The sequence below is a fragment of the Schistocerca gregaria genome, chromosome 1 (assembly GCF_023897955.1).
Source record: "Schistocerca gregaria isolate iqSchGreg1 chromosome 1, iqSchGreg1.2, whole genome shotgun sequence".
In the NCBI taxonomy this organism is placed as follows: Eukaryota; Metazoa; Arthropoda; class Insecta; order Orthoptera; family Acrididae; genus Schistocerca; species Schistocerca gregaria.
In genome coordinates, this window is record NC_064920.1 from 941,896,582 (window position 1) to 941,919,078 (window position 22,497).

The following is a 22,497-nucleotide window of genomic DNA, read 5'->3' on the forward strand; positions in this document are numbered from 1 at the left end:
AAAATTAATAAGAGGGCAAAACGAGATAAAGAGCATTCAAAGAAAATTTATGAACACACTGACAGGACAAAGTGATGTGACATAAAGGATATAAAATAGTTCTTCGGAACAAGAAAGGTGAAAACATTGAGCATTATGGAAAAGATGGGATAAAGAAATTATAGTGAAACAGTGGAAGGAATACCTAGAGCAGTGATACAGAGGAAAACACAGCAATCTGACCGCCAAAAAGGAAGAAGTAGTAGAGCTGGATGAGGGGCTCTTATTATCAAAGAAGCGTATGAGAAAGTACTACATGACTTATGAGGAAGGAAGGCTCCAGGAGCTGATGGCATACAAGGAGAACTATTTAAAAAGTTGAGTGATAAAGTGAAAATGGCACTTTGACTGTTATGTGATAGACTGTTATCAGAGGCTTGGAGAGTTACCAGAAGACTTTGTTACATGCATTACCTAAAATATCAGATGCAATGACATGTGAGTAACACCAAACATTGAGCCTTATATGCCATGTATTGAACAGCCATGAAAATTGAAAATTGTCAGAAGAATGGAAAAACAAATAGAAGGACCATTGTCTGAAGACTAGTACGGTGGGGTCAAGAAGTGGTATTCGTACTAAGGCAAGTGATAGAAAAACAGTTAAAGGAGGACAAGAGTACAGTCTTAGTATTTGCAAATTTTGAGAAGCATGTATTGAACAGCCATGAAAATTGAAAATTGTCAGAAGAATGGAAAAACAAATAGGACGATTGTCTGAAGACTAGTACGGTGGGGTCAAGAAGTGGTATTCGTACTAAGGCAAGTGATAGAAAAACAGTTAAAGGAGGACAAGAGTACAGTCTTAGTATTTGCAAATTTTGAGAAGCATTTGACAATGTCAACTGGAATGTATTATGCAATATCCTTCGCCAATCAAGAAGCAGCTGTAGAAAGAGATGATGACACCTACCAGTCGGAGTAGTTTACTGTGGAAATACAGAAGAATCAGACAGCATTCAAAGGTGTGTATGGCAGGGTTGCTCCCTATCCCCATACTTGTTAAATCTGTACATACAGAAGGCAATTGACAGGGTGAGAGGAGTAAACGTAAGAGTAATAATTGATGGAGCTAAGGTGGTAGATATGCTGAGACTTGCTGCCAATCTAGCGCTATGTGTAGAATGTTAAGGAGATGTGCAAAAAATCTTGAACACAGTGGATAGAACAATGGCGGAGGATTTTGATATGACAGTAAAAACATACAAAACAAAAGTTATAGTGTGCAGTAGAAACAAAGAAAGCAAGACTGCAGAAAAGTTGCAAATGAAACAATGGAGGAAGTTATTTAGTTTAATTACCTGGAAAGTAAAATCATGTGTGATGGAAGAAGCTACAAGAAGATAGTATGCAGAATTGCCCAGAGCAAGAAGAAACATGTATTCACTACAAAGAATACAAGCCTTGATGTAAAGCAAAAAAATGGTGAAGACCAGCATTGCAACATTTGGCAGTGAAACTTGGACAATACGAGTGAGAGAGGAGAGGAGACTTAATGCATTTGAAATATAATGCTACAGAAGAGTGATGAATATCAACTGGAGAGAAATGATCACGGATGAGGAAGTTTCCATTATAGTAAGAGAGAAAAGATGCTTCATGAAACACCAAAAAAGAAGAACTCAGCTGATAGACCATATACTCTGACATTAAGGTCTATTGAAAAGAATAGTGGAGGGAGCATTAGAAGGCAGAAATTACAGAGGAAGGACTACTTTTAATAAATAATGGAGGATGTGAATCGTTCTTCATACTACGAGCGGAAACAGAAGGCGGACAAGTGAGAAGATTGGGGAGCTGCTGGTAGCCAGCCTCACACCTGCTGACTGGAGGGGGGGGGGGGGGGGGGGGGTGACCATGGAGTCTTAAATTATAAAAATGGCTCTGAGCACTATGGGACTTAACATCTGTGGTCATCAGTCCCCTAGAACATATAACTATTTAAACCTAACTAACCTAAGGAACCGCTAGACCACCGCGGCCGGCAGTCTTAAATTATAGTCTATTAGAGATCTTTGTACTCTTGGTTTCGTCAGTGTCATTTTGTAAGATACATATTCTGTATATTCTCCCAATCGCTATTCAGTTAAGAGATTAATTATGTGATACCACAATATTGATTAAATATGGTAAAGGAAAGGCCTAGTAAAATATGTAATATTGAGTAAATTCACTAGTTATAAATTGATCTGAGTGTCTTCAAATGTATTTAATGAATACTACTCAAAGTGGGCCATGTGAGATGATAGTGCAGTATCTGTATTCAACAAAATTCTGTCAAAGAAATAGAACCTTTCACTTCAGTCTTATTGAATTCCTTCTTATCTGTGTGTTACACTTTGATGACTTTACAAAGTTACCCCTGTGTATTTGACCACAGGTCCCACCCCTGGTGGTACGACTGAGAACAATCACATGTTGCTCCTGTTCGCTGTATTGTTCTGTGTTTATTTATTTTGCTGTTAATTTGTCATTGCAATTTCAGGTAAGGGATGTTCTGATATTTGGTTGCTTAAGATACGGGTAAAGGTCAGGCCTGAACTACCACATTTGACATTGCCAACCTCAGCAAACAATAGCACTGTAGCCATTAGCATATGCTTTATTTATTCTGCTTTTAATTTTGTTCATTGTTTTCTTTCGTTTTTATTCTGCAATGAGTGAAGAGACTAATCCCAGTGTATGATTTGGAATACAACTCTCTCAACACATAAAGTATTGGTGATCCCTGTGACCATTAAGTCAGATCTGCTTTTGCTGGAGCACAGAACAAGGACATAGGCTGCCAGCCCTCTAAAAGCATCTGCTCCTCTCTCCTTGGGCAGCCTGAGTTCTCTTTTTTTTTATGCCCCTCCAACTGCCACAGTATGGTGTCAGCATTATATTTGTGTTTAAAGTAAATTAGCCACAGGTCAAGGATTACTTGAAAAAATCAGTCATCTTGAACTCTTAGTCATGAAACCAAGATAGGCCAGAAATTGTAAGTTTAGGAAAGAGACAAGGAAACAATGCAACTCTTTTTAAGTACTATATGCCATACATGCATAGGGCTTTATAATAATGTATGCTAAAGATTAATCAATAGCTGAGTAACTGCTTGTTCTCAGTTTTTCTAAGTTCTTTAAATTTTTAAATTTTCGGTGTTGTAATAGGCCAAAGAATTTATGTGCCATTGTTTAAGTGTATATTTTAATAAATGTGCTTCAGTATAACTGTAAGCCACTAATTAATAGCTATGCTTCAATAAGTTTCTAGTTAATAAAGTACATAACAGTCTGTTTAATTGTAAAGTAAAACAACACAGGAATGTTTAAAGCTTAATTTTATTACTGTTTGGTTGAAATATTACACACGACTTGGATAACTATGCATAAAATCAGCACATTCGAAGTAATCCACATTTCAATATGTGTTTGTGTTCTTTTGTTCACTAGACCATGTTCTCTGTTATTGACATGGCTTGATGCAGTTCAGCAATTTTTTTTTTTTTTAACAGGTTGGTAGTTTTTGTTTATCAGAGCCACAGTCAGGTTCAGATGCCTTCTCCCTGAAAACAGTAGCCAAGAAAGATGGGTCAGATTATGTAATAAATGGCACAAAAATGTGGATATCTAATTCTGATGTTGCAAAATTCTTCATCTTGATGGCAAACGCGAAACCTGAAGCTGTAAGTATTCTTAGAGTGGTTTTTACTTTTGAAAATAGTGAATTTGTATGAGCACTGACTAGTTCACTTTTATCTGCTTCTTTATTTTTCCCACAGGGATACAAGGGAATAACTTGTTTTGCTGTTGATGGAGATACACCTGGCTTAACAGTTGGGAAGAAAGAGAGTAAACTTGGAATCAGAGCATCTGGAACTTGTATGGTACATTTTGACAATGTTAGAGTAAGTGTGTTTGATGTTATTTCTTCTTCTTTTAAACTGGCCTTTTGCCATCAGATTAAATTTGTATTTGAAGTTGTGTTATTTAAGCTGAAGTGTTAGTTCATGAAGAAACCACTTTTAAAAAGCAATAGCTCACACTATGAATAATCCAAGTTCACAATTGGAAGGGGTGGGGGGGTGGATGGTTGCTGGTTGTCACATAACCTACCCATGCAGTTTCCACTTGTATACGCTTTACAAACAGAAATAAAATATACATGTCCAACCTGTTATCTATGCTTTGGGGAGGGTAATGGAAATAGTTTCATTGGTAGTGATTGATGCATACATCTGAACTCCACCCGAACAGGCCATGAAGGCCCAGTGGTACCGACCAGCTGCCATGTCATCCTCGGCCTACAGGCATCACTGGATGTGGATATGGAGGGGCATGTGGTCAGCACACTACCCTCCTGGCCATATGTCAGTTTACAAGACCGGAGCCGCTACTTCTCAATTAAGGAACTCCTCAGTTTGTCTCACAAGGGCTGAGTGCAGCCCGTGTGCCAACAGTGTTCGGCAGACCAGATGGTCACCCATTCAAGTGCTAACCCAGCCCGACAGTGCTTAACTTCATAATCTGATGGGAACTAGTGTTACCACTGCGGCAAGGCCGTTGGCACATCTACAAGCCACTGTACGGTGGGGTACATCAACTACTCATTCAATGAGTGACTCACCAGATGAATGTTCATTTGTGCACAGTAAATGTTGGAAGCAACACATGGACTCTCTATAATTATTTTTGTCAAGACAACATTTTTAATATATTTTGAGAATGTACAGAATTTACATACTAATGGGAAATCTTGCAGATACATACATAATATTTTTGATATGCAAAGCCAGAGACTATGTAGGTTTAGAGGAAGAGTCAGAACACTGCAAAGTTAGAAAAGTAAAGTGACATCAATAGCTCACATTTTTGGCTGGTAACTCATCTGTCTGCAGAGGAAGTAGTGTTATAAATGGGTCTGTTAGTGGCAAAGTATCCAGTGCCACAATTCGTATTACAGATTCAGTGACAAAAGATTTTTCAAGAAAATTGACAATTATTGTGACGCTTTTATTGATATTTTATAGTTTTCAGTCCAAAAATCAATCGTGCAGTGAGTGTTGGAAAAGGGAGCTATTAGATTAATATTAAAATGGGTATCAAGTAGCCTGTTTCAGAGTGTTGAACGGGTCATTACATGTCAAGAGGTTTAGAGATTCCTACAAGCCCATCATGGATTTTGATGAAATTTTCGAAAAAATGTTAAACTTTTTTGTCTCCAACAGTAACTGCTGAATAAACCTGAAACATTGCACATTATAACTTACTAATACTAGGTCTTCAAATATGAAGTTTCGTTCTCCTGCTGCTTTCCGGTTCAAACAGTTGAGGGCAAAGTTGACGATTTTTCTAAAAATGCCTGTTATTGGCCCAGTGTTACAAAGAAAGAGCCTTGTGCAATTAGAAAGACCGTGTTCAAAACCATCTAAACTATATTTGGGTTTGCAATGAGAGCATGTATGGTGCTAAAAAAACGACGACAGTGTGGAGGTGCATTGAAAATGTGCCCATATTCTGCTTATACTCGGATTAAATGTAAAATTTTGTATTACATTCTACAATTGTTTACTACTCTCTTGGAAATGCCTTGATGACTTGGAAGTGAGATAAAGTCCAAACAACACTAAAAACTTCAAAAAAGGGGTGTCTTTTCATGACTCCATTGACATATTTCACAATGTTTTTTCCCCTATAACTACATAATCAAACTGCTTATGAAATTCACAATTTAACTGTGGAGATGATAGTAAAATTGTTGCATAACAGCTGCAGCACACATCATGTAAGTAGTTTGCATGTTTTACAACACTGTCACGTTGTGGAAATTTGGTAAGTTCACAACGGTCTACCTGGCTTTTTTTAATTCATGTTATAGAGAATTATTAGTAATTTTTGTGTAATGCTACTGATATTCTAGCTTAATTCTGGTTTAAGGTACAGTGTAATTTGCGTTAGCATAGATTGTGGTTAATGTGGAACATTAGTGTGCACATGAAAAATTGTATAAATGTGTTGACATGGTCAAGATGGCTTAACCACTGCTGGTTCCTTTTAAAGTGAGAAAACTAGCATCTCCATCACCATAGGGGCCAAGCCCAATAACTGTGCAACAGCAGCCGTGGGTGAGTTTATTTACCTCAAGATTCCAAACTGATGACACATTTCAATAAGTGTTGGAGGCCAAAGCTGGGAGATGTGTCTTTTAGGGTATTAAGCTTATGTTTACTTCAAGCTACTTTAATTATCTACAGGTTTTATTAATTTGCTGCCCTCAGGGGCTCAACATTCTGCACTGAGTGCACACTTTGCAATTCTGAGTTCCTGAGCTGGGGACTGGCAAGCACTGCCAGCCCTCTGTTACTGTAAGCTCCGTGTGTGCTTAGCAACCACCATGCAGTTCAGCGGTTGAATGTTGTGTGTTTGGAGAATGGAGGCCTTGACCTCACTGCCTGGACCACGAGGAAGGAACGTACCCCCCCCCCCCCCCCCCCTCTCTCTCTCTCTCTCTCTCTCTCTCTCTCTCTCTCTCTCTCTCTCTCTCTCTCTCTCTCTCTCTCTCTCTCTCTCTCTCTGTGTGTGTGTGTGTGTGTGTGTGTGTGTGTGTGTGTGTGTGTGTGTGTGTGTGGGCACGCATATCCATCCGCACATATTCAGACACAAGCATTTCTGCATCCTCAAAGTATGCTATGTGCTGATGAGGTGAAACAGCAGCCCAGCCTCTAGCAGGCAACCTCCGGGCGTCTGCCGCTCCCCAGTTGTAGTACAAGGCTTCCTCAGGCATGCAGGACTCTGCCTGGGTCGATATTTGTTTTCCTGGCGTTTCGTGGGATCCCTATTGAAATGTCTCATCAAACAGCTACTCCTGACAGGATGGCTATATTCAGGTAGTACCTACACCCACTCATCAAAGAGAGCTTGGTTGGTCAGTCCTCCCACAAAGAAGTCTCAGAATCATAGTAACGGGGCACTGGTATGCCACAACACTTTCATTGTAATCAAGAGAAAAGGAGGAACCTTTGAGAAGGCCTCCCCTTTTTCTGTATTTACAGGGCATTGGATGGTATTGCTGGGTCCCTAAAAATTCTCAAATGACTTCATAATGGAACACTTCTAGTTGAAACTGCTAATTCAAACCAGGTTTCTAAGCTTCTAGGATGTAAGGCCTTAAGCAACAACCTACTCGAGGCCAAGTTGCATAACAGCATTAACTTTTGTAAAGGCGGGGTTACCTGTTCCAATATAATGGAGATGGACCCTGTGGAGTTAGGTGAATAATGGAGCAATATGGACGTCACGGAAGTGCAGAAGTATATGAGGAGAGTCGACGACACATTGGAAAAAATCTAACGTTCAGCACTACAGAATTATATGAACATATCCCTGCAGGCTATATCCAGCTTCAAGTTCACCCATGTTCCTAACCTAATGTGATGCTTAAAGTGTCGGAGATTGGGCTATACCACTATGGTATGTAATGGTATGGTATGTAAATGGTACCTCAACTTGAGATACCATTTAATCCTATGTTATACGCTTGAAGGAGACCAAATTTTTATCAGATATGCATGGCATGATGGCCGTGGTACTAGACCTATTTAATTCCACCTGTTATGTATCTTACAAGATTAAAAAATCACATCTTACATTTTAATTTTTATAATTTTTTCCCAGTAAAAATGTTATTTTTTCTATAATTTAGTTGATTCTGCAATAAAGCTCAGGTCTACTACATAGGTATGGATTAATGGAAGTAACAGAAAAAAAATTAGAGTTATGCTTTATAAACTTTAGGAAACTCTTGTACCTGAGTTCTGAAAAATAAAGCTTGTGGGAAATTGCAAATCAAGATATGAATCTAACTGAACTGTGCCTTAGAACATTTCTGAAGTGCAGTCTTCATCCTGCAGCGTTTCTTTATCTTAAAGCTTCCTCTTGGTATTCCTTTTAGCACTTCTTGCTTCTTTGGTAACTTGAAGAGCAAATCTTTCAGCTTCATGCACCTCTTGTCTGTCACGTGCAAGCAATTGATCTTCCATATTAGAACCACATTTTATGCCTAAATTTTTCAAGACTTCCAACCTTCATATCACTGCATTTAGTACACCAACTTTTAATGTATTTAGTCCTACAAAAACATTCTTGGGTAATCTTTCCCATATGCAATGGCTGAAACTTTCATTTGTGTTCTGAGTGCCCCCCCCCCCCCCCCCCCCAAATGAATACATTTGCGCAGCAAAACAGGGACACTCAGGTCTCTAAAAAATTGGTTTTATTTCATTCATAACAGGCTGAAGAGGATAATCCTTATGATGGTATATTTGACCACTTTCTTTTGCTTTTTGGTAACCAAACCAAGAATCTGCTCCTTTAGGGCAAAGTCCTTGAACAAGGTGGTCATCTGTGGACAATTTATGAAAGTAGTTGACCCATACAGCTTTTCTCGTTGCTGTAACCACATTCAGAGGTGCAGTTCTTCTAATGGCCAGTCCATAATATCTCTGAAGGTCTATTTCAGTTTCTGTCAGTCTGCCTCGGCCAGACAGATATTTTCCATCAGATAGCAACTTTCCTTTCATTTCTCTTCGTAGCTTCCTCAATCTAGCAGCTATCCTCTTTTTTACATGTCCACAACACTCCAATTTTGTTACCAAGGTATCAACATAAACAGTGAACTCATTAATTTTATTGAAAGTTCCCATCGCCTAATTACTTCGTGTATCTAACGTTATAAATGGGCACTGACCTCTGAAATATTTGCAGAGCTCCATCACACTCCATACTTCCATTGTAACCATCATAGTCCTTAGAACACTGATGTTCAATTTGTCCTTCAATGTTATCATGGCAGGTGTGGCAGTACTTAGATAAGCACTCAACATCAACAATTTTCCCATTCTCCAGAGAAGCAGCACATGCAACACCATTAAAGGAGCGATGTTGCTATGTCCATCAAGTGCAACAGCAATGTCCCTGGTTCCACTGATATTTACAGTTTCTTCTAATGCAAGTTTCATACATGCTTTAGACACAACCGTCAAGACACCTAAAAGTATTTTTATGTACTTGGTGAACCTACTGGGAGGAGGAGGAGGAATGTCCACCAAACCACTAAACGTTTGAGCAGCCTTTTTTCCCTTTTCCTCTTGCACACGTTGCATACAGTAACTTCAAATTCACACCATATGAATTATGTATAATGTTCGAAGTCATTTTCAAGGTAGATTTATTGCAAGACCTACACAGAACAACTAATTTTGATGCTAAACCCTTGCTACTACTTTGTTGTTTAGTTATTTCCAGACAGCCTACATCATCACATTGTTTACATTTCACCACTTCCTTTCTCAATGAAGATAAGATGCTCACATCAACAACAACAAATCCACTACAAAAAGCGTCATTGTGAACACAAAAGTTTCAATCACCAGGAGGCGTGCCATATGGGAGTTTCTTCCCTGAACTTTCAACAGTGTCGCTCAATTTGTTTGAACTGGTTACCACAGAATTTCCTTTTATTGAATTTCTTGGTGTGTAGCATAGTTCGTATTTATTGCACACTAAAGGATATGAACTTCCACAAATATATGTAGCATTTGGGCAACAAACATTCAGTAATAAGTGAACAAACTGCTTCAGTGAAACAAAAGTAAATACTAGCAAAGATAATCATTTACAGACACTAGAATCCTGCACTCTTACCAACATACAATGAATGATAAGTATAATCGCTGGAAACAAGTTCGCGGTTTCTATCGAAATAATACTGCTTTCTGTAACAGAAATAAAGGTGGTGTGGTGGCATACATGACTGTAACTTTAAAATTTGGAATACAGTAGAGCGTCGAATATCCGAAGTAATTGGGAGACATGGGTGTTCAGAAAACTGGTTTGTTCGGATAATCGAACTGTACATGTTTATTTGCCAAAAAGGAGTACTGTATAGTAATTTTATTCATAAAAACAGGCATCTCATTTTAGTATTACAGAGTAACATACAAAGGCAACTCCAGTAGGAATATATAGTATGTGGCACAGTTTATTAAACATTGGATAAAGTGGTTGCAGACTCACCTTCTTCTAACCTTTTAATAATCTCGTACTTGTCCCTCATAGAAAGGACAACACGTTTATGTTTAAGCATTTTGTATCATCAAGTTCACTTCTTCACGCAGCACACAAGTGGTCGTAATTGAGAACAGAAGGTGACTGTTTGCACCTTGAGAAGCTCTTCTTGGGGGCGCGCAATCCTTCAAACTGCGCAGAGTGGCACACCTCAACTCTAAGCTGGCGCAGCTGTTGCTGTGAACAGCTTTGATACTGCCGCTACTTCTACTGCCAGTGCCAAGCCGACTGAAGTGTGCTGATTGTTGAAAAACAGTGACTGGTGTCTTGGCCGGTCAGCAGCTCCTTGTGAAGGCCCCCTTTTCAAGCAATGTTCCGCCAGCGGTGGCCCAGTCTAGCGACTACTATGGGAAAACTTGGTTTGGGAGTGAGGGGGCAGTTAAATTTTCAGAATGGTGAGCTCCCTCCTCAGATAGGTACTACTCATGAGGATATTGGTTTCCAAATGGAAGAACCAGAGAGCATGACACCGGCTAACACTCCCCCTGACCTCCTGGGTAAATCACCATCTCCGAGGGAGAAAGACAAGACTAATCAATGGCTCCCATAGGAACTTTTGTGTTGCAGTTTAATTTAAATGGATACCAATCACATTTGGAAGAATTACATGTCCTGGCCCAGGAGAAACCGTTGTGCATTTGCTTACAAGTAACTTATTTAAAAGTCACCAATACATATGCATTAAGGGGTTGCCACTCTTACAGGAAGGACGATATTACTGGAGACAGGGCTAAAGGTAGAATGGCTGTTTTTATTGATGACAGATGCAACTCCTGTCCTGCCCTCTTACATTGTGCCAGAACTTTCATGGCAACTGCCTGCATGGCCATAGTAACATCAGTTTGTTCTTTGTCTTCTGTCTCATGATTCTTTGGATGCAGGTGCTCTGGCAGAACTCTTTGGGCATCCCACACCCATTCCTGCTTGTGGGGAACTTCAGTGCACACAATGTGCTATGGGACTCAGCTATCACTTGCTCCAGGGGCCAATTATCGAGTGACTTGTCCATTATGAAAATATCTGCCTTTTGAACTTGGGCCAGATGATACACCTTTCAACAGCTACCGGGTCGTTTTCAGCTGTTGATTTATGTTTTTGCTCCCCAGCTATTGCAGACTTGGTTCAGTGGGAAGTGACTACAGATTACATTCTAGTGACCACTTCCCACTCTGACAGTGGTTGACAGGAGACTACAAAGATGGATGATTCAAAGAGCAAAGTGGTTGCTGTACAGTCAACAGGCTATTTTTGGACACAAGAATTGTGCACAGGATATGGTGGCCTATATCACTTGAGAGATTCAATGGGCAGCCGCAGAGCCCATCCCCCAGTCTAGCAAATATCGCAGATGATGGCCTATGCCTTGGTGGAATGACGACTGTCAATTGGCAGTCAGAGAAAGATGAACAACTCTACAGAACGTCAAACACCATCCAACTACAGAAAACCTTCATGCCTTCAGATCTGTGGGAGCACATGCGAGGCGAGTGATAAAAGAATGGAAGAGGAACTCGTGGAAGGAATTCACAACTGAACACTTTCTTACAGTCACTATCTCATCTAGACAAGCTCCTGTGTTTCAGGTGTTCCATATGACCGGGAAGTCCCACTTCTTTTCACATAATGTGGAAGTCTCCAACCTTTGATTCTTCATGTGGGGACTGGAATCTACTCTGTCCACGGCCAAAGACATTGCTCCAGGACCTGATGAGATTCATTATGCTGTGACCCATCATCTGTGCCCTGAAGCAAAAGGACAGCTCCTCTCTTGTTTCAATCAGATCTGGTTTGATGGACAGTATCTCACAACTTAGGAGGCAATATTAATTCCATTATGAAAAGCAGGCAAGGACCATAGTGCTCCTAAAAGTTACAGGAGTGTAACCCTTACCAGTTACATGGATAAGGCTCTTAAACACATAGTCAACTGCCACCTCATCTGGCTGCTTGAATCCAGAAGCCACCTGAGCCGCCCCAGTGCTGTTTCAGGCACTATTGTTCTACCCTTGACAGCTTAATTCTACTGGAGACAACAATACAGGAGCCCTTATGCTGAAACCATTTGGTTTGTGTGTTTTTTACCTCGAAAAAGCTTACACCACTACTTGGAGGTACAACATCCTTCACCAATGTCATGGCCGTTTATTATCCAATCCAATCCAATCCTTCCAAGAGGACTGGCACTCTGATGCCTTGTCTGGCTGCTGTGTTCAAGAGTGTGGGGTCCCCCATAGCAGTGTAATCAGTGTAATCAGTGTTGCATTGTGTGCCATTGCTATCAGTGGCATTTCCTCTGCAGTCAAGACCCCTGTCAAACGCTCTTTGTTTGCAGACGACTTCGCAGTCTTCTACTCTTCCTCTGATCTTACAGTGACGACAAGGCAGTTACAGCTGACCATCAGGAGGCTGAAAACCTAGGCCAAGACAAATGGCCCACTAGAGAAGACTATACGTGTCAATTTAAACAGTGCTCATCAAAATTTTAACCAACCAGTGCTTACAATGGGGACAATCTTTCATGTTTTCAGGAAACTGTGCACCTTTTGGGTTTATTATTTGACTAGAAATTATCTTGCCTCCCTTACATGGAAGACCTATGAAAAAAATGGGCTGCCAGTCATTTAACATTTTGAAATGCCTTAGAAGAAAAGCATGAGCAGCTGACAGATCCCTTTTCCTGCAGTGTTAGAGGGCATATGTTCGATTACCTGTAGATGATGGCAGCATAGTCTATGGATCAGCCTGTATTTCATATCTCAAAATGTTAAGACACTGTCCACCATGAGGGCATTCGCATATCGACTGGAGCCTTTCAGAGCAACTCAGTTGAGAGGCTGGTGAACCACCACCATTCTGGTTTGATGACATATTGTTTTGGCTTGACAGGATCTGAAAATCTGTGTCACCCTAGTCATCGGCATTTAGTGCAGTGGTCCAAATCAACTATGAATGGCTGTTCAGGAACTAGCCCCATGTGACCAAGCCATTCAGGATACATGCTACTGACTGTCTCAAGGATTGGATGTATCAGATCTCTGAATACACAGCCCGGGATGGAATGCATTGCTGCCTTGGTGTCTTGATAGGCCCAAAGTGATTTTAAGCTTGACACAGTACAAGAAAATTTGTACTCCAGGTTACATTTTTACAACTTAGTTTTCTTCCACTTCAAGTATGTACCACCGTTTTATCGTTGTTTATATAGTCGAATCCCTGCAAGAGAATGTCCTCGGTTGTTCCGCTGTTTCCCCTGATAGCTTTCAAAGTGTACCTTCTGGAACAATTTACAAATAATGATGCAGAGTTGTATGGCATTATGATGGCAGTGGTGAGGATTCACAGACCTCGCCGTACTAGGTTTGTGGTCTGTTCTGACTTGCTTAGTGCACTACAAGCACTTCACCAAATGTGTACAGTAAATCAGTTGATTCAGCTCATCCAGGATTCCTTACAGCAGCTCCAACACTTTGGCAAGGATGTGATCTTTTGCTGGATAATTGGCCTCATCAGGATAAGGGAAACGACATGGCCAACAAAGTCATTGAAGGTGACGAAACAAACTACAGTAGCTCCAATTGACCACACAGGCATGGCGAACTTCGTTTCAGTGTCGCTGTTGGAAGGAGGTTCTGCTTACCAGGCTGATCATCGGACATAGCCCTTTAACACATGGCTTCCTCCTCTGGCGGAAGATCCACCATTCTGTGAGGTTTATGGTGTGCCATTTTTCAGTTCAGCAAATTTTGGTAATGTGTGTCTTATATGCTGATATCAGGGCAGCTGTCACTTTTGATGGAGATCTGCCCACCATCCTCGCTGATACTGATTCCATTGTTAAAAGAGTGGTGACAGTTTTTGAACTGTCAGGCCTCATCCCTAAATTGGTGGCATAGGGAGGCAGACTTGAACGGATTATAAATTGCACTGTTCGTAGGGGCAGCCTTTGTCCCTACCCATGATGTTGATTTCCCCTCACCCAAAATCATCATCATCATCATCATTAATTTGCTGTAAAATGTCATGAGGAAAACTAGATTGCTGGCTGGCTGATGTCACTGATGGGGTTCTTTGGGAAGAAAGTTTGATGAGGCAGAAAACAACAAATTACACCTTTCAAATGTGATTATCTCAAATTATTAGAACCATGAAAAAGAGGAAACATGTCTTTTTATTGAATTCCGTACTCCATTTCATTTTTTATGGAAGGAATTTTGCAGAACTGAATGCTGTACAGTATCTGAATAGAAACTGATCTGGTGCTATTAGGACTCTCACATTGAAGGTTGCGTACAAACTTAATTATGTATGTAGACAATTTATCCATTCTGGAAATTAAGGGTATTGACGATTTTTGCCTGTTAGCAATATATCTGTCCCAGGAATTCCAAGACTTCTGAGAATGCTTTAATTTGAAGTTTGAAGTCGGATAACAAAAGAAATATCTTTTTCGTGTGGTAAAATTATGTATTCACAATTTTGAATTTTTCCTTTGACATGTACTGTGAAACCTTGCTTCTTGCCAAATTTCCTGATATTAGCTTAACTATAAGTACCCTATAGGCTTCTTGAATGAATTTTTGAGTATCACAATATGTGACATAAAAGGCCGTAACTTGGAAGCTTAAAATTTTTACACTGCCCAGGGACTGTAGACCTTAGTACACGGCATAAATTGGGATTTTATACACACAAATGTTTCAGGTATATATAAAATTAAGTTTTTCTGATTTCCCCCCCCCCCCCCCCCCCCCCCTCCCTCCCCCCTTTTGCTTGTACTGTGAAACCTTTTTCGTTCCAAATTTCGCAATTCTATGTCAGTGGGAAGTATCCTTTAAGTTCTGATGAGCTTTGTAACATAAATGGCCGAATCTTGTGACTGAATTTACTCAGAAGCTTAAAATGTTTCTTTCGCCAAGAAACCACAGGCATGACATAAATTTGAACTCGAGACGTTTACCTGTTCCCGAGATAAAAGGTTCTTAACAGTTGGATAGACAGATGGGCAGACAACAAAGTGATTCTAAAAGGGTTCTGCTTTTACAGATTGTGGCACGGAACTCTAAGAAACAAAATAGGCTGCTTACTTGCAGTTTCTCTGACTCGCGCTTATTTCCTGTTATCAGGACTTTTGATATCTTGCACAGGGAATCTAAACAATTTTAAGATATTGGATTTAATTTGACTGAGTGGAATATGGGCCCATTTTCAATGTACCTCCACCACCTTGTACTTTTTTAGGGCCTTGCGTGCTGCATTGCAAATTGCAAAATCAAAAATATAGTTTTTCAGGTGATTTCATACATGTTCTTTCTAATGAAAATGGTTCAAAAGAGCTTACAGTAGACACTTTCCACAAAATCAGGCCACAAGTGGGTATTATTATATTTTTTTGCATAATTGTCAACTTTGTTCTCAATTTGTAAACTGTTGGAAAACAGTAGGAGAATGAAATTTTATATTCAGAGACCTTCTATTAGTACGTTATTACATACAAAATTTCTGGCTTATCCCACGTTTACTTTCTTCAAGCATCTATTTTTCAGCTGACTTGGCTTCACATTATTCATACGCAAATCACTCAGGAAAACTTAATTTGTTTGCTTAAAGAGAGTGAAAAATGTTGTAAGAGATGGCCTAGTTTTGTTTCTTTCAAGAAAATATGGCCAGATATATTATGTCTCAAAGTTGCCAAAAACTCGTGGGTGTATTGTTGATAGTTGCGCTGTGGGGTCTCTCTGCAAGTATTAAATTGGTGACAATAAAACTTTACCAGTGTTACTGGGAACATGTGTGAATGTTCCCAGAAAATTTCAGCAAAATCAATGATGGTCATGCGAGAACTACTTCTGAAATTAGACCACTTTGTCGGAGATGGCCGAAAGGGATGTGGCATGATCAAGCAATTTGCATGGTAAATCAGAAAGTGCACGCATTCCTTGGGTTCTTCCAGTTAAAGTATGAGGCAGGCACTTCACTGATATCAGAGGCACATCCCTCCGAAGTGATCACTAGTCAAGAATTGACATTGGGTAACCTGACAAGAATTTAATTGGGAACATAAGCATTATATAATTTCACTGTTGTGTTATTCTGCAACAGCATATTTTATAATGTGTCATTGGAAATGAACCAAATAATTGGTGCTTCTCTGTGTAATGTTTGTTGGTATATAACCACATTTAGTCTGTGCGAGCGTATTGTTTCAGAGGAATGTGAGGTGGCAGCAATTCTGCCAATAGATCAGTGTTCCTGATCAAAGATCTGATTAGTGTCTTAAAAACTGTTGTTGCTATATAGTTTCCATCAGTTATTTACTGAAGATGTTCCTTGGTGGATAACCAGTGCACACAAACTGCTAGAAGATAGATTCCCAAGGAAAATAGCCAGAGTCTCTTTGAATCCATACCAAGATGCGTAGAGGCTCTGAGAGGCACTTCACAATGTACTGAATTCTCTGTTAGGGACCAAATGTAAACTCTGAACTCGTAATTTTTTTTTACTGGCATTTGTGTAATCTGTAGTTCAGCATTATTCGTAAGTGCCTCCAGGGTTTCAGAAGACGACTGCATGAAAGCTATGTGATGTCCAGTGAAGTGACAGAAGTCATGGGATACCTCCTAATATTGTGCTGAATCTCCTTTTGTCCAGCTTAGTGGGCAGCTCGATATAGCTTGGACTCATAAAGTCGTTGGAACTCCCCTGCAGGAACATTGAGCCCTGCTGCCTCTATAACCATCCATAATTGCAAAAATGTTGTGTTGCAGTATTTTGCTATTTAGCACATAGTCACCTCCCATAAATGTTCAGTGGAATTCATTTTGGATGATCTATTTGGCCTAATTGTTAACTCGAATAGTTCCTCAAACCAATCGCGAACTGAAGCCCGATGACATGGTGCATTTTCATGCATAAAAATTCAACCGTTGTTTAGGAACGTGAAATCTGTGAATGGCTGCAAAAACTCATCAAGTAGCCAAACATCACAATTTCTAGTCAATGATCAGTTCAGTTCCATGTAAGCACAGCCCACACCATTATGGAGCCACCACCAACTTGCACAGGGCATTGTTGACAACTTGGGTCCATGGTTTCATGAGGCCCACACCACACACCTTTTCACGTGAATTGCCTGAGTACAAATGACAGCTCCACCAATGCACTGCCCTATGCTACTCCTACAATCCATATATGTGCATATCGCTATCCCATAACATTTGTCACCTCAGAGTATAAAATGTACACATTTCAGTGCATAGAGCATCTCCAAGTTTGTGCCTCAGTTGTGTGCAATATGGGCATCGTTTCTGGTGCAACGAGAATCAGTGTGTGCATCCATGTGCAACAGCAGCCTGTTTTCATAATCTCATTGAGTTACCTATATGCAATCTTGAACTCATTTGATGTGACTGTACAGAGTGGATGATTTGTCTGTGTGTTCTAGCAGACCTGCCCCCTAGTGGTGTGCTTTGCAACGATGAGGCATGTATTACAAATGAAAACTTGGAGAGATGCTCTATCCACTGATGTGTGTCTTTTTTTCCGCATGTCTTGCAGTTTTAACGCAGTTGCCTTCTGAAACTCCGAGGTACTCTAACCCCGTATATAGTTTATTCCAGGAACATGTATCCAAATTAGCAATTTTTATATAAAACTGAGTGTATTGTGCAAGACTTCTTTCAAAACACTTGCTTGTATTTAATTTCAGGTGCCAGAGAGCAATATCTTAGGAGAATTTGGTCATGGGTACAAATATGCTGCTGGTTTCTTGAATGAGGGGCGAATTGGTATAGGTGCTCAAATGGTTGGCTTAGCTCAAGGTTGCTTTGATGCCACCCTTCCATATACATTGGAAAGGAAACAATTTGGCCAGAAAATATACTCTTTCCAGGTAAGAACAAAAGTTTTACTTTCATCAGGTAGAGAACTTGAGCAGAGTTTTTATAAGACTTGCAAAATGTGTGACACCAGCTGTTAAGGTGTCTTTTTATTATCACAGTTTTGGTATCGAACCATCAGTACTGTATCTGTGTACTCAACATCAAAATTAAGTGAGAAACAACTATGCATAAAGACCAAAATTATATGTGAGGTGGTATAAACTAATACTTACAAAGGAGCAAACTTTATTCATATATGTAAGCGTTTCATATCAGTATGGTAAACCATATAAAGTATTGAATAGATACTCTGTGATATATGAATGATAAATGAATTTTTATAAGTATTAGTTTATACCACATAAAGTATAACTGATTGGACTTAATACATTTCTGGTTACATTTTGATTTATACAAATGTGATGAAAGTTGTAATAATAGAAGATATTTAATCAGATGTGTCACATGCATTTCATCAAGAACTTAAATGGTGGCAATCACCTCCAAAAATGTTCACTTCTTATAAGATAGAGAATCCTAGGTAACAAAGTAACCAAATTTCCTGGAAACAAACAGTCCTTTTAGCTAGTATAATAATCTTGTATCTGTGCAAAATTTAAAAATGAGGTGGTATTTTAACCCTTTTGAAGTGTAATGATAAAATTGTGCACCTTCCTTGATGTTGACCTCCACCTCGTAGATAGTTATATAAATATCGCCGTCCGTATAAAACTTACAAACCCCCCAGCAACAGCTGCCACCCATTCCATATCAAGAAGTCCCTTCCATACAGCCTAGCCATCCATGGGCGTCGCCAGCTGATTCACTACTTCCCGTCGTGCCATGAAATTAGGAATGCTCTACCCACTATCCTCCCCACCCATCCCATAGTAATATTCTACACAATACCCTCGTCCATCCCTACATAACCCCTGCTCCCAACCTTCTTGTCGCATGGCTCATATCCCTGAAATACACCTAGATGTGGGACTTGTCCCATAATCCTCCCGCCACCACCTGCTCCAGTCCAGTTACAAGCAGTATTCCATCACAGGCAGGGCCACCTGTGAAACCAGTCATGCGATCTAAACACAAGCTGCGAACACCGTGCTTTGTTCTACATGGGCATGGCAGCCATTACGCTGTCTGCCCACATGAATGGCCACCGACAAACAGTGGCCAAGAAACAGCTGGATCACTAAGTTACTGAGCACAATGCCCAACATACTTATTTTAATGATTGCTTCACAGCCTGTACCTTTTGGATCCTTCCTACCCATACCAGCTTTTCAGAACCGCACAGGTGTGAACTCTCCCTGCAATGTCTTCTGCATTCCCATAACCCTCCTGGTTTCAACCTTTGTTAGTCATTGCCCTTCACATGCCTATCCCATTCCCTGTTCACGCTTCACAGCTTCTATTCCACAAATGCATCCACAGTCTTTTCACTTCCCTCCTTTTCTGCCCTTCGCCGTGTTACCTCCCAACTGCATCTAGCTGCCCTACCATCTCTCCGCCTTGTCCTTATATGCTCCCACAAACAGCACTTTTAACTGTCCCCAACCATAGCCTGCTCTCCCTCTGCTCCCCCACCCCAGCCACATCCACCCAGATTGCTTACCCCATATTGCGCAGTTGCTCGCAGTCTGTACCTGGCAGCCAGAGACAGTGGTCATGTATGTGTGAGCTGCTTTCATGTTAATGTGTTTGTTTATGTTGTCTATTTCTGAAGGCCTGTAGGCTGAAAGCGTAGGTGTTTAGAAGTCTTTTCGTTGTACCTGTCTGCGGCCTAACAACCCGACTATATCATGAGTAGCAATCTATCCTTTTCATAGTATTGTCCTTATTCAATCCTGGATTTGCCATTGTCTGAATTTTGTAAATAGTTTGACTGTGGGCCTGACAATTACAGACATCAACTCCACCGTATCATCTTCATTGTAGGTTAGTGCGGCAACTACTGCTAAACCACAGTAAGACTCAATTTATTACAAAATGCAGGGCAACCAAATAAACATAAGTTACATAGCAGGTGCCACCGCCCAGTATTGGCACTCCGTCACCAACAGATGCTAGGTTATGCTAAACCTGTAGTTATGATCAGTCATTTCTAAAATTGTTAAGAGTTGGTTATCTCTGTACTCTGCAATTTATGTTGGAAAAAATCAGTAGCTTTTATAGATAATAGTTCGTTAATATTCACCATTCTGTTACTATCTTCCTATTTTTACAATTTGCTTTTTATTATGTTAGGGCATGCAACATCAGATTGCCCAAGTTGCTACTCAGATTGAATGTGCACGATTGTTAGTATACAATGCTGCAAGGCTACAAGAAGCAGGAAAGCCTTTCATCAAGCAAGCATCAATGGCTAAACTGTTTGCATCTGGTGAGTATTTTTATTGAAACTGAATTATTAAAACTAATGAAGGATCAAAAGGCACACTGAGCTGACTGACTTTTTGTTTATATGCCTATAGTGTACTCCACAGTTCCTGTCATTACTAAGCAGAGTTGCTGCTTGTTCAGGTAGCACCTCATTTGCCTTCATGAAACAGAGCACCCCTTTAGAGACCTTTCTCTAAGGAAATTGCATACCCGAAACAATGTGCGAATGAAATTATGGACACGTGTTTTAAAAAACTTATTATTAATGAGAATACAGAAAGTTAATGGTTACAGAAATATATTGACACTACTCTCTTCATAGATGTAAGACAAAATGAATTGTACAGAATTTACCATAAATGATTAATTACTTACAATAGAGATGGGAAGAAGATTTTCAACTATGTTACTGTTGAAGTGGCTGGTAAGGAGCTTCTAATCTTCTTTCAAAAAATATAAGCTCATTTTTTTTTACTGTTTGCCATGGTATTTCTCAATAATAACTGTACCTGGGTTGTCAATATTTGTCATTAGCCATGGGAAACAAACAATATCTATCTGATCATCTTACTATCATAACTGAGTACAAAACAAATTGTGTACCTTCAATATGATTCTTGTTCTGAGCATTCTGCCTTTTTGGGGTATATAAGTTTTACAAGAATTTTGCTGTTTTCTCCTACTTGTCAATAATGCGTATTCACACAACACTTTCAGTGGTCAGCTTGAGCGCTTACACCATGAGGTAACTAAATGCACTACCTAGCCAAACGATAACAATCTGTTTCCATGCTATTATTCAATGGGATAAACTATCAGGTTGACAGTCATATAAAAAGTGTTGGCACAATGTGGCAATGCAATCACATTGTATATTTAGAAGAAAAGGCATAGGTTTTTGAAGCAGCCAACATTGTTACTGTTGTGAACATCACACACATCAAGTTAAGTACATCATCAGAATGTTGTTCACTATAGCTGCATGAGAATGACTAATTGACAGATACAGAAGAAGGTGGTGTTAACAGTCCATCATTACCTGCAAGCTCCAGTACAGCCATGGCAGCAACATCTCTGCAGTGCTCTGCTGGTTTTTATGTATTTTATTAACATGCAGTACTGAGTTTGTCTTGTAGGATCAAAACAGCATTATTTTTTTGCTGCTCACTTTGAGTATTAGTTGCATATGTTCTTCCACATATTACAAAATAAATGGGCACTTGGAAGCAATTTGATGAAACCAAATAACAAGTGTTAAATTAGCAGCAAAAATTGGCACCCACAGAGTGCTATGGCAACAGTAAATGAAGCAGAAGGCATGTGGGTTGGTTGTTGCGGGATAGCTCTCAGTAACTGTTATTTTGATTCAAGTGTAAAGTAGCAAGTTTTCCCACGTGATTGTCCTTGTGGATTGTAATAATATTTATACAGAGGTAACAGAAAAAACTTCAAGTGTGTTCCGTGCACTCACAATGTGATTTTCATATCAACTTACCTAATTTTATTGTGCCAGGTTCTCTCGTTATATTTTACAAGTAGTGGTATGAGCATATAGGAATTACCTATATAATATAAATTTGTGCATGTGAATTGATTGTGACAAGTAAACAGGTTATCCAGAAATTACATATCCAAGAATGTTTATTGGACTGTATGCAACAATTGTTGAAACACTTCAACATGTGCACCTCCAGGCACACTGTGCAACCTGTACTCCTAAGTTTGCTACCTGGGATTGGAACATGTGTAACACCTACTAGCAGTTATGCATCAAAATATGCAAAATAAACATTTCTGCAGAAAATGTGTTGCTGAATTACATTCTGAGGAAAAGTGATTATTAAGCTCAAGATCTGCAATGAGCATGGCTTGTTCCGAACAGTCCATTGTAATGTCTGTAGTCAGTTAATTGGAGCTAATGCAATTTAAGCAGTATAGCTGCACAGTTGTAAGTCTGAAAACGTAAAGAGGAAGTTCTAATTTTAAAACCATTACTTGTTGCACATTGATCAAACTAAAGCCGATGGACTTGTTTCATGTAGAAAGTGGTGAATAACCTAGGAAAGAATGAGGAAAACACTGAAATA

The 22,497-nt window shown here is 39.7% G+C and overlaps 1 protein-coding gene across 1 annotated transcript in view; it reads left to right on the forward strand.

The window, feature by feature from the left end:
* LOC126275659 (short/branched chain specific acyl-CoA dehydrogenase, mitochondrial) overlaps window positions 1-22,497 on the forward strand; it is a 55,961-nt gene that overhangs the window by 32,992 nt on the left and 472 nt on the right. The window contains exons 5-8 of the mRNA XM_049977216.1: window positions 3,536-3,706; window positions 3,803-3,928; window positions 17,851-18,033; window positions 20,276-20,411. Coding sequence (XP_049833173.1) covers window positions 3,536-3,706; window positions 3,803-3,928; window positions 17,851-18,033; window positions 20,276-20,411 — 616 coding nt within the window. The remainder of the gene's footprint in view (window positions 1-3,535; window positions 3,707-3,802; window positions 3,929-17,850; window positions 18,034-20,275; window positions 20,412-22,497) is intronic.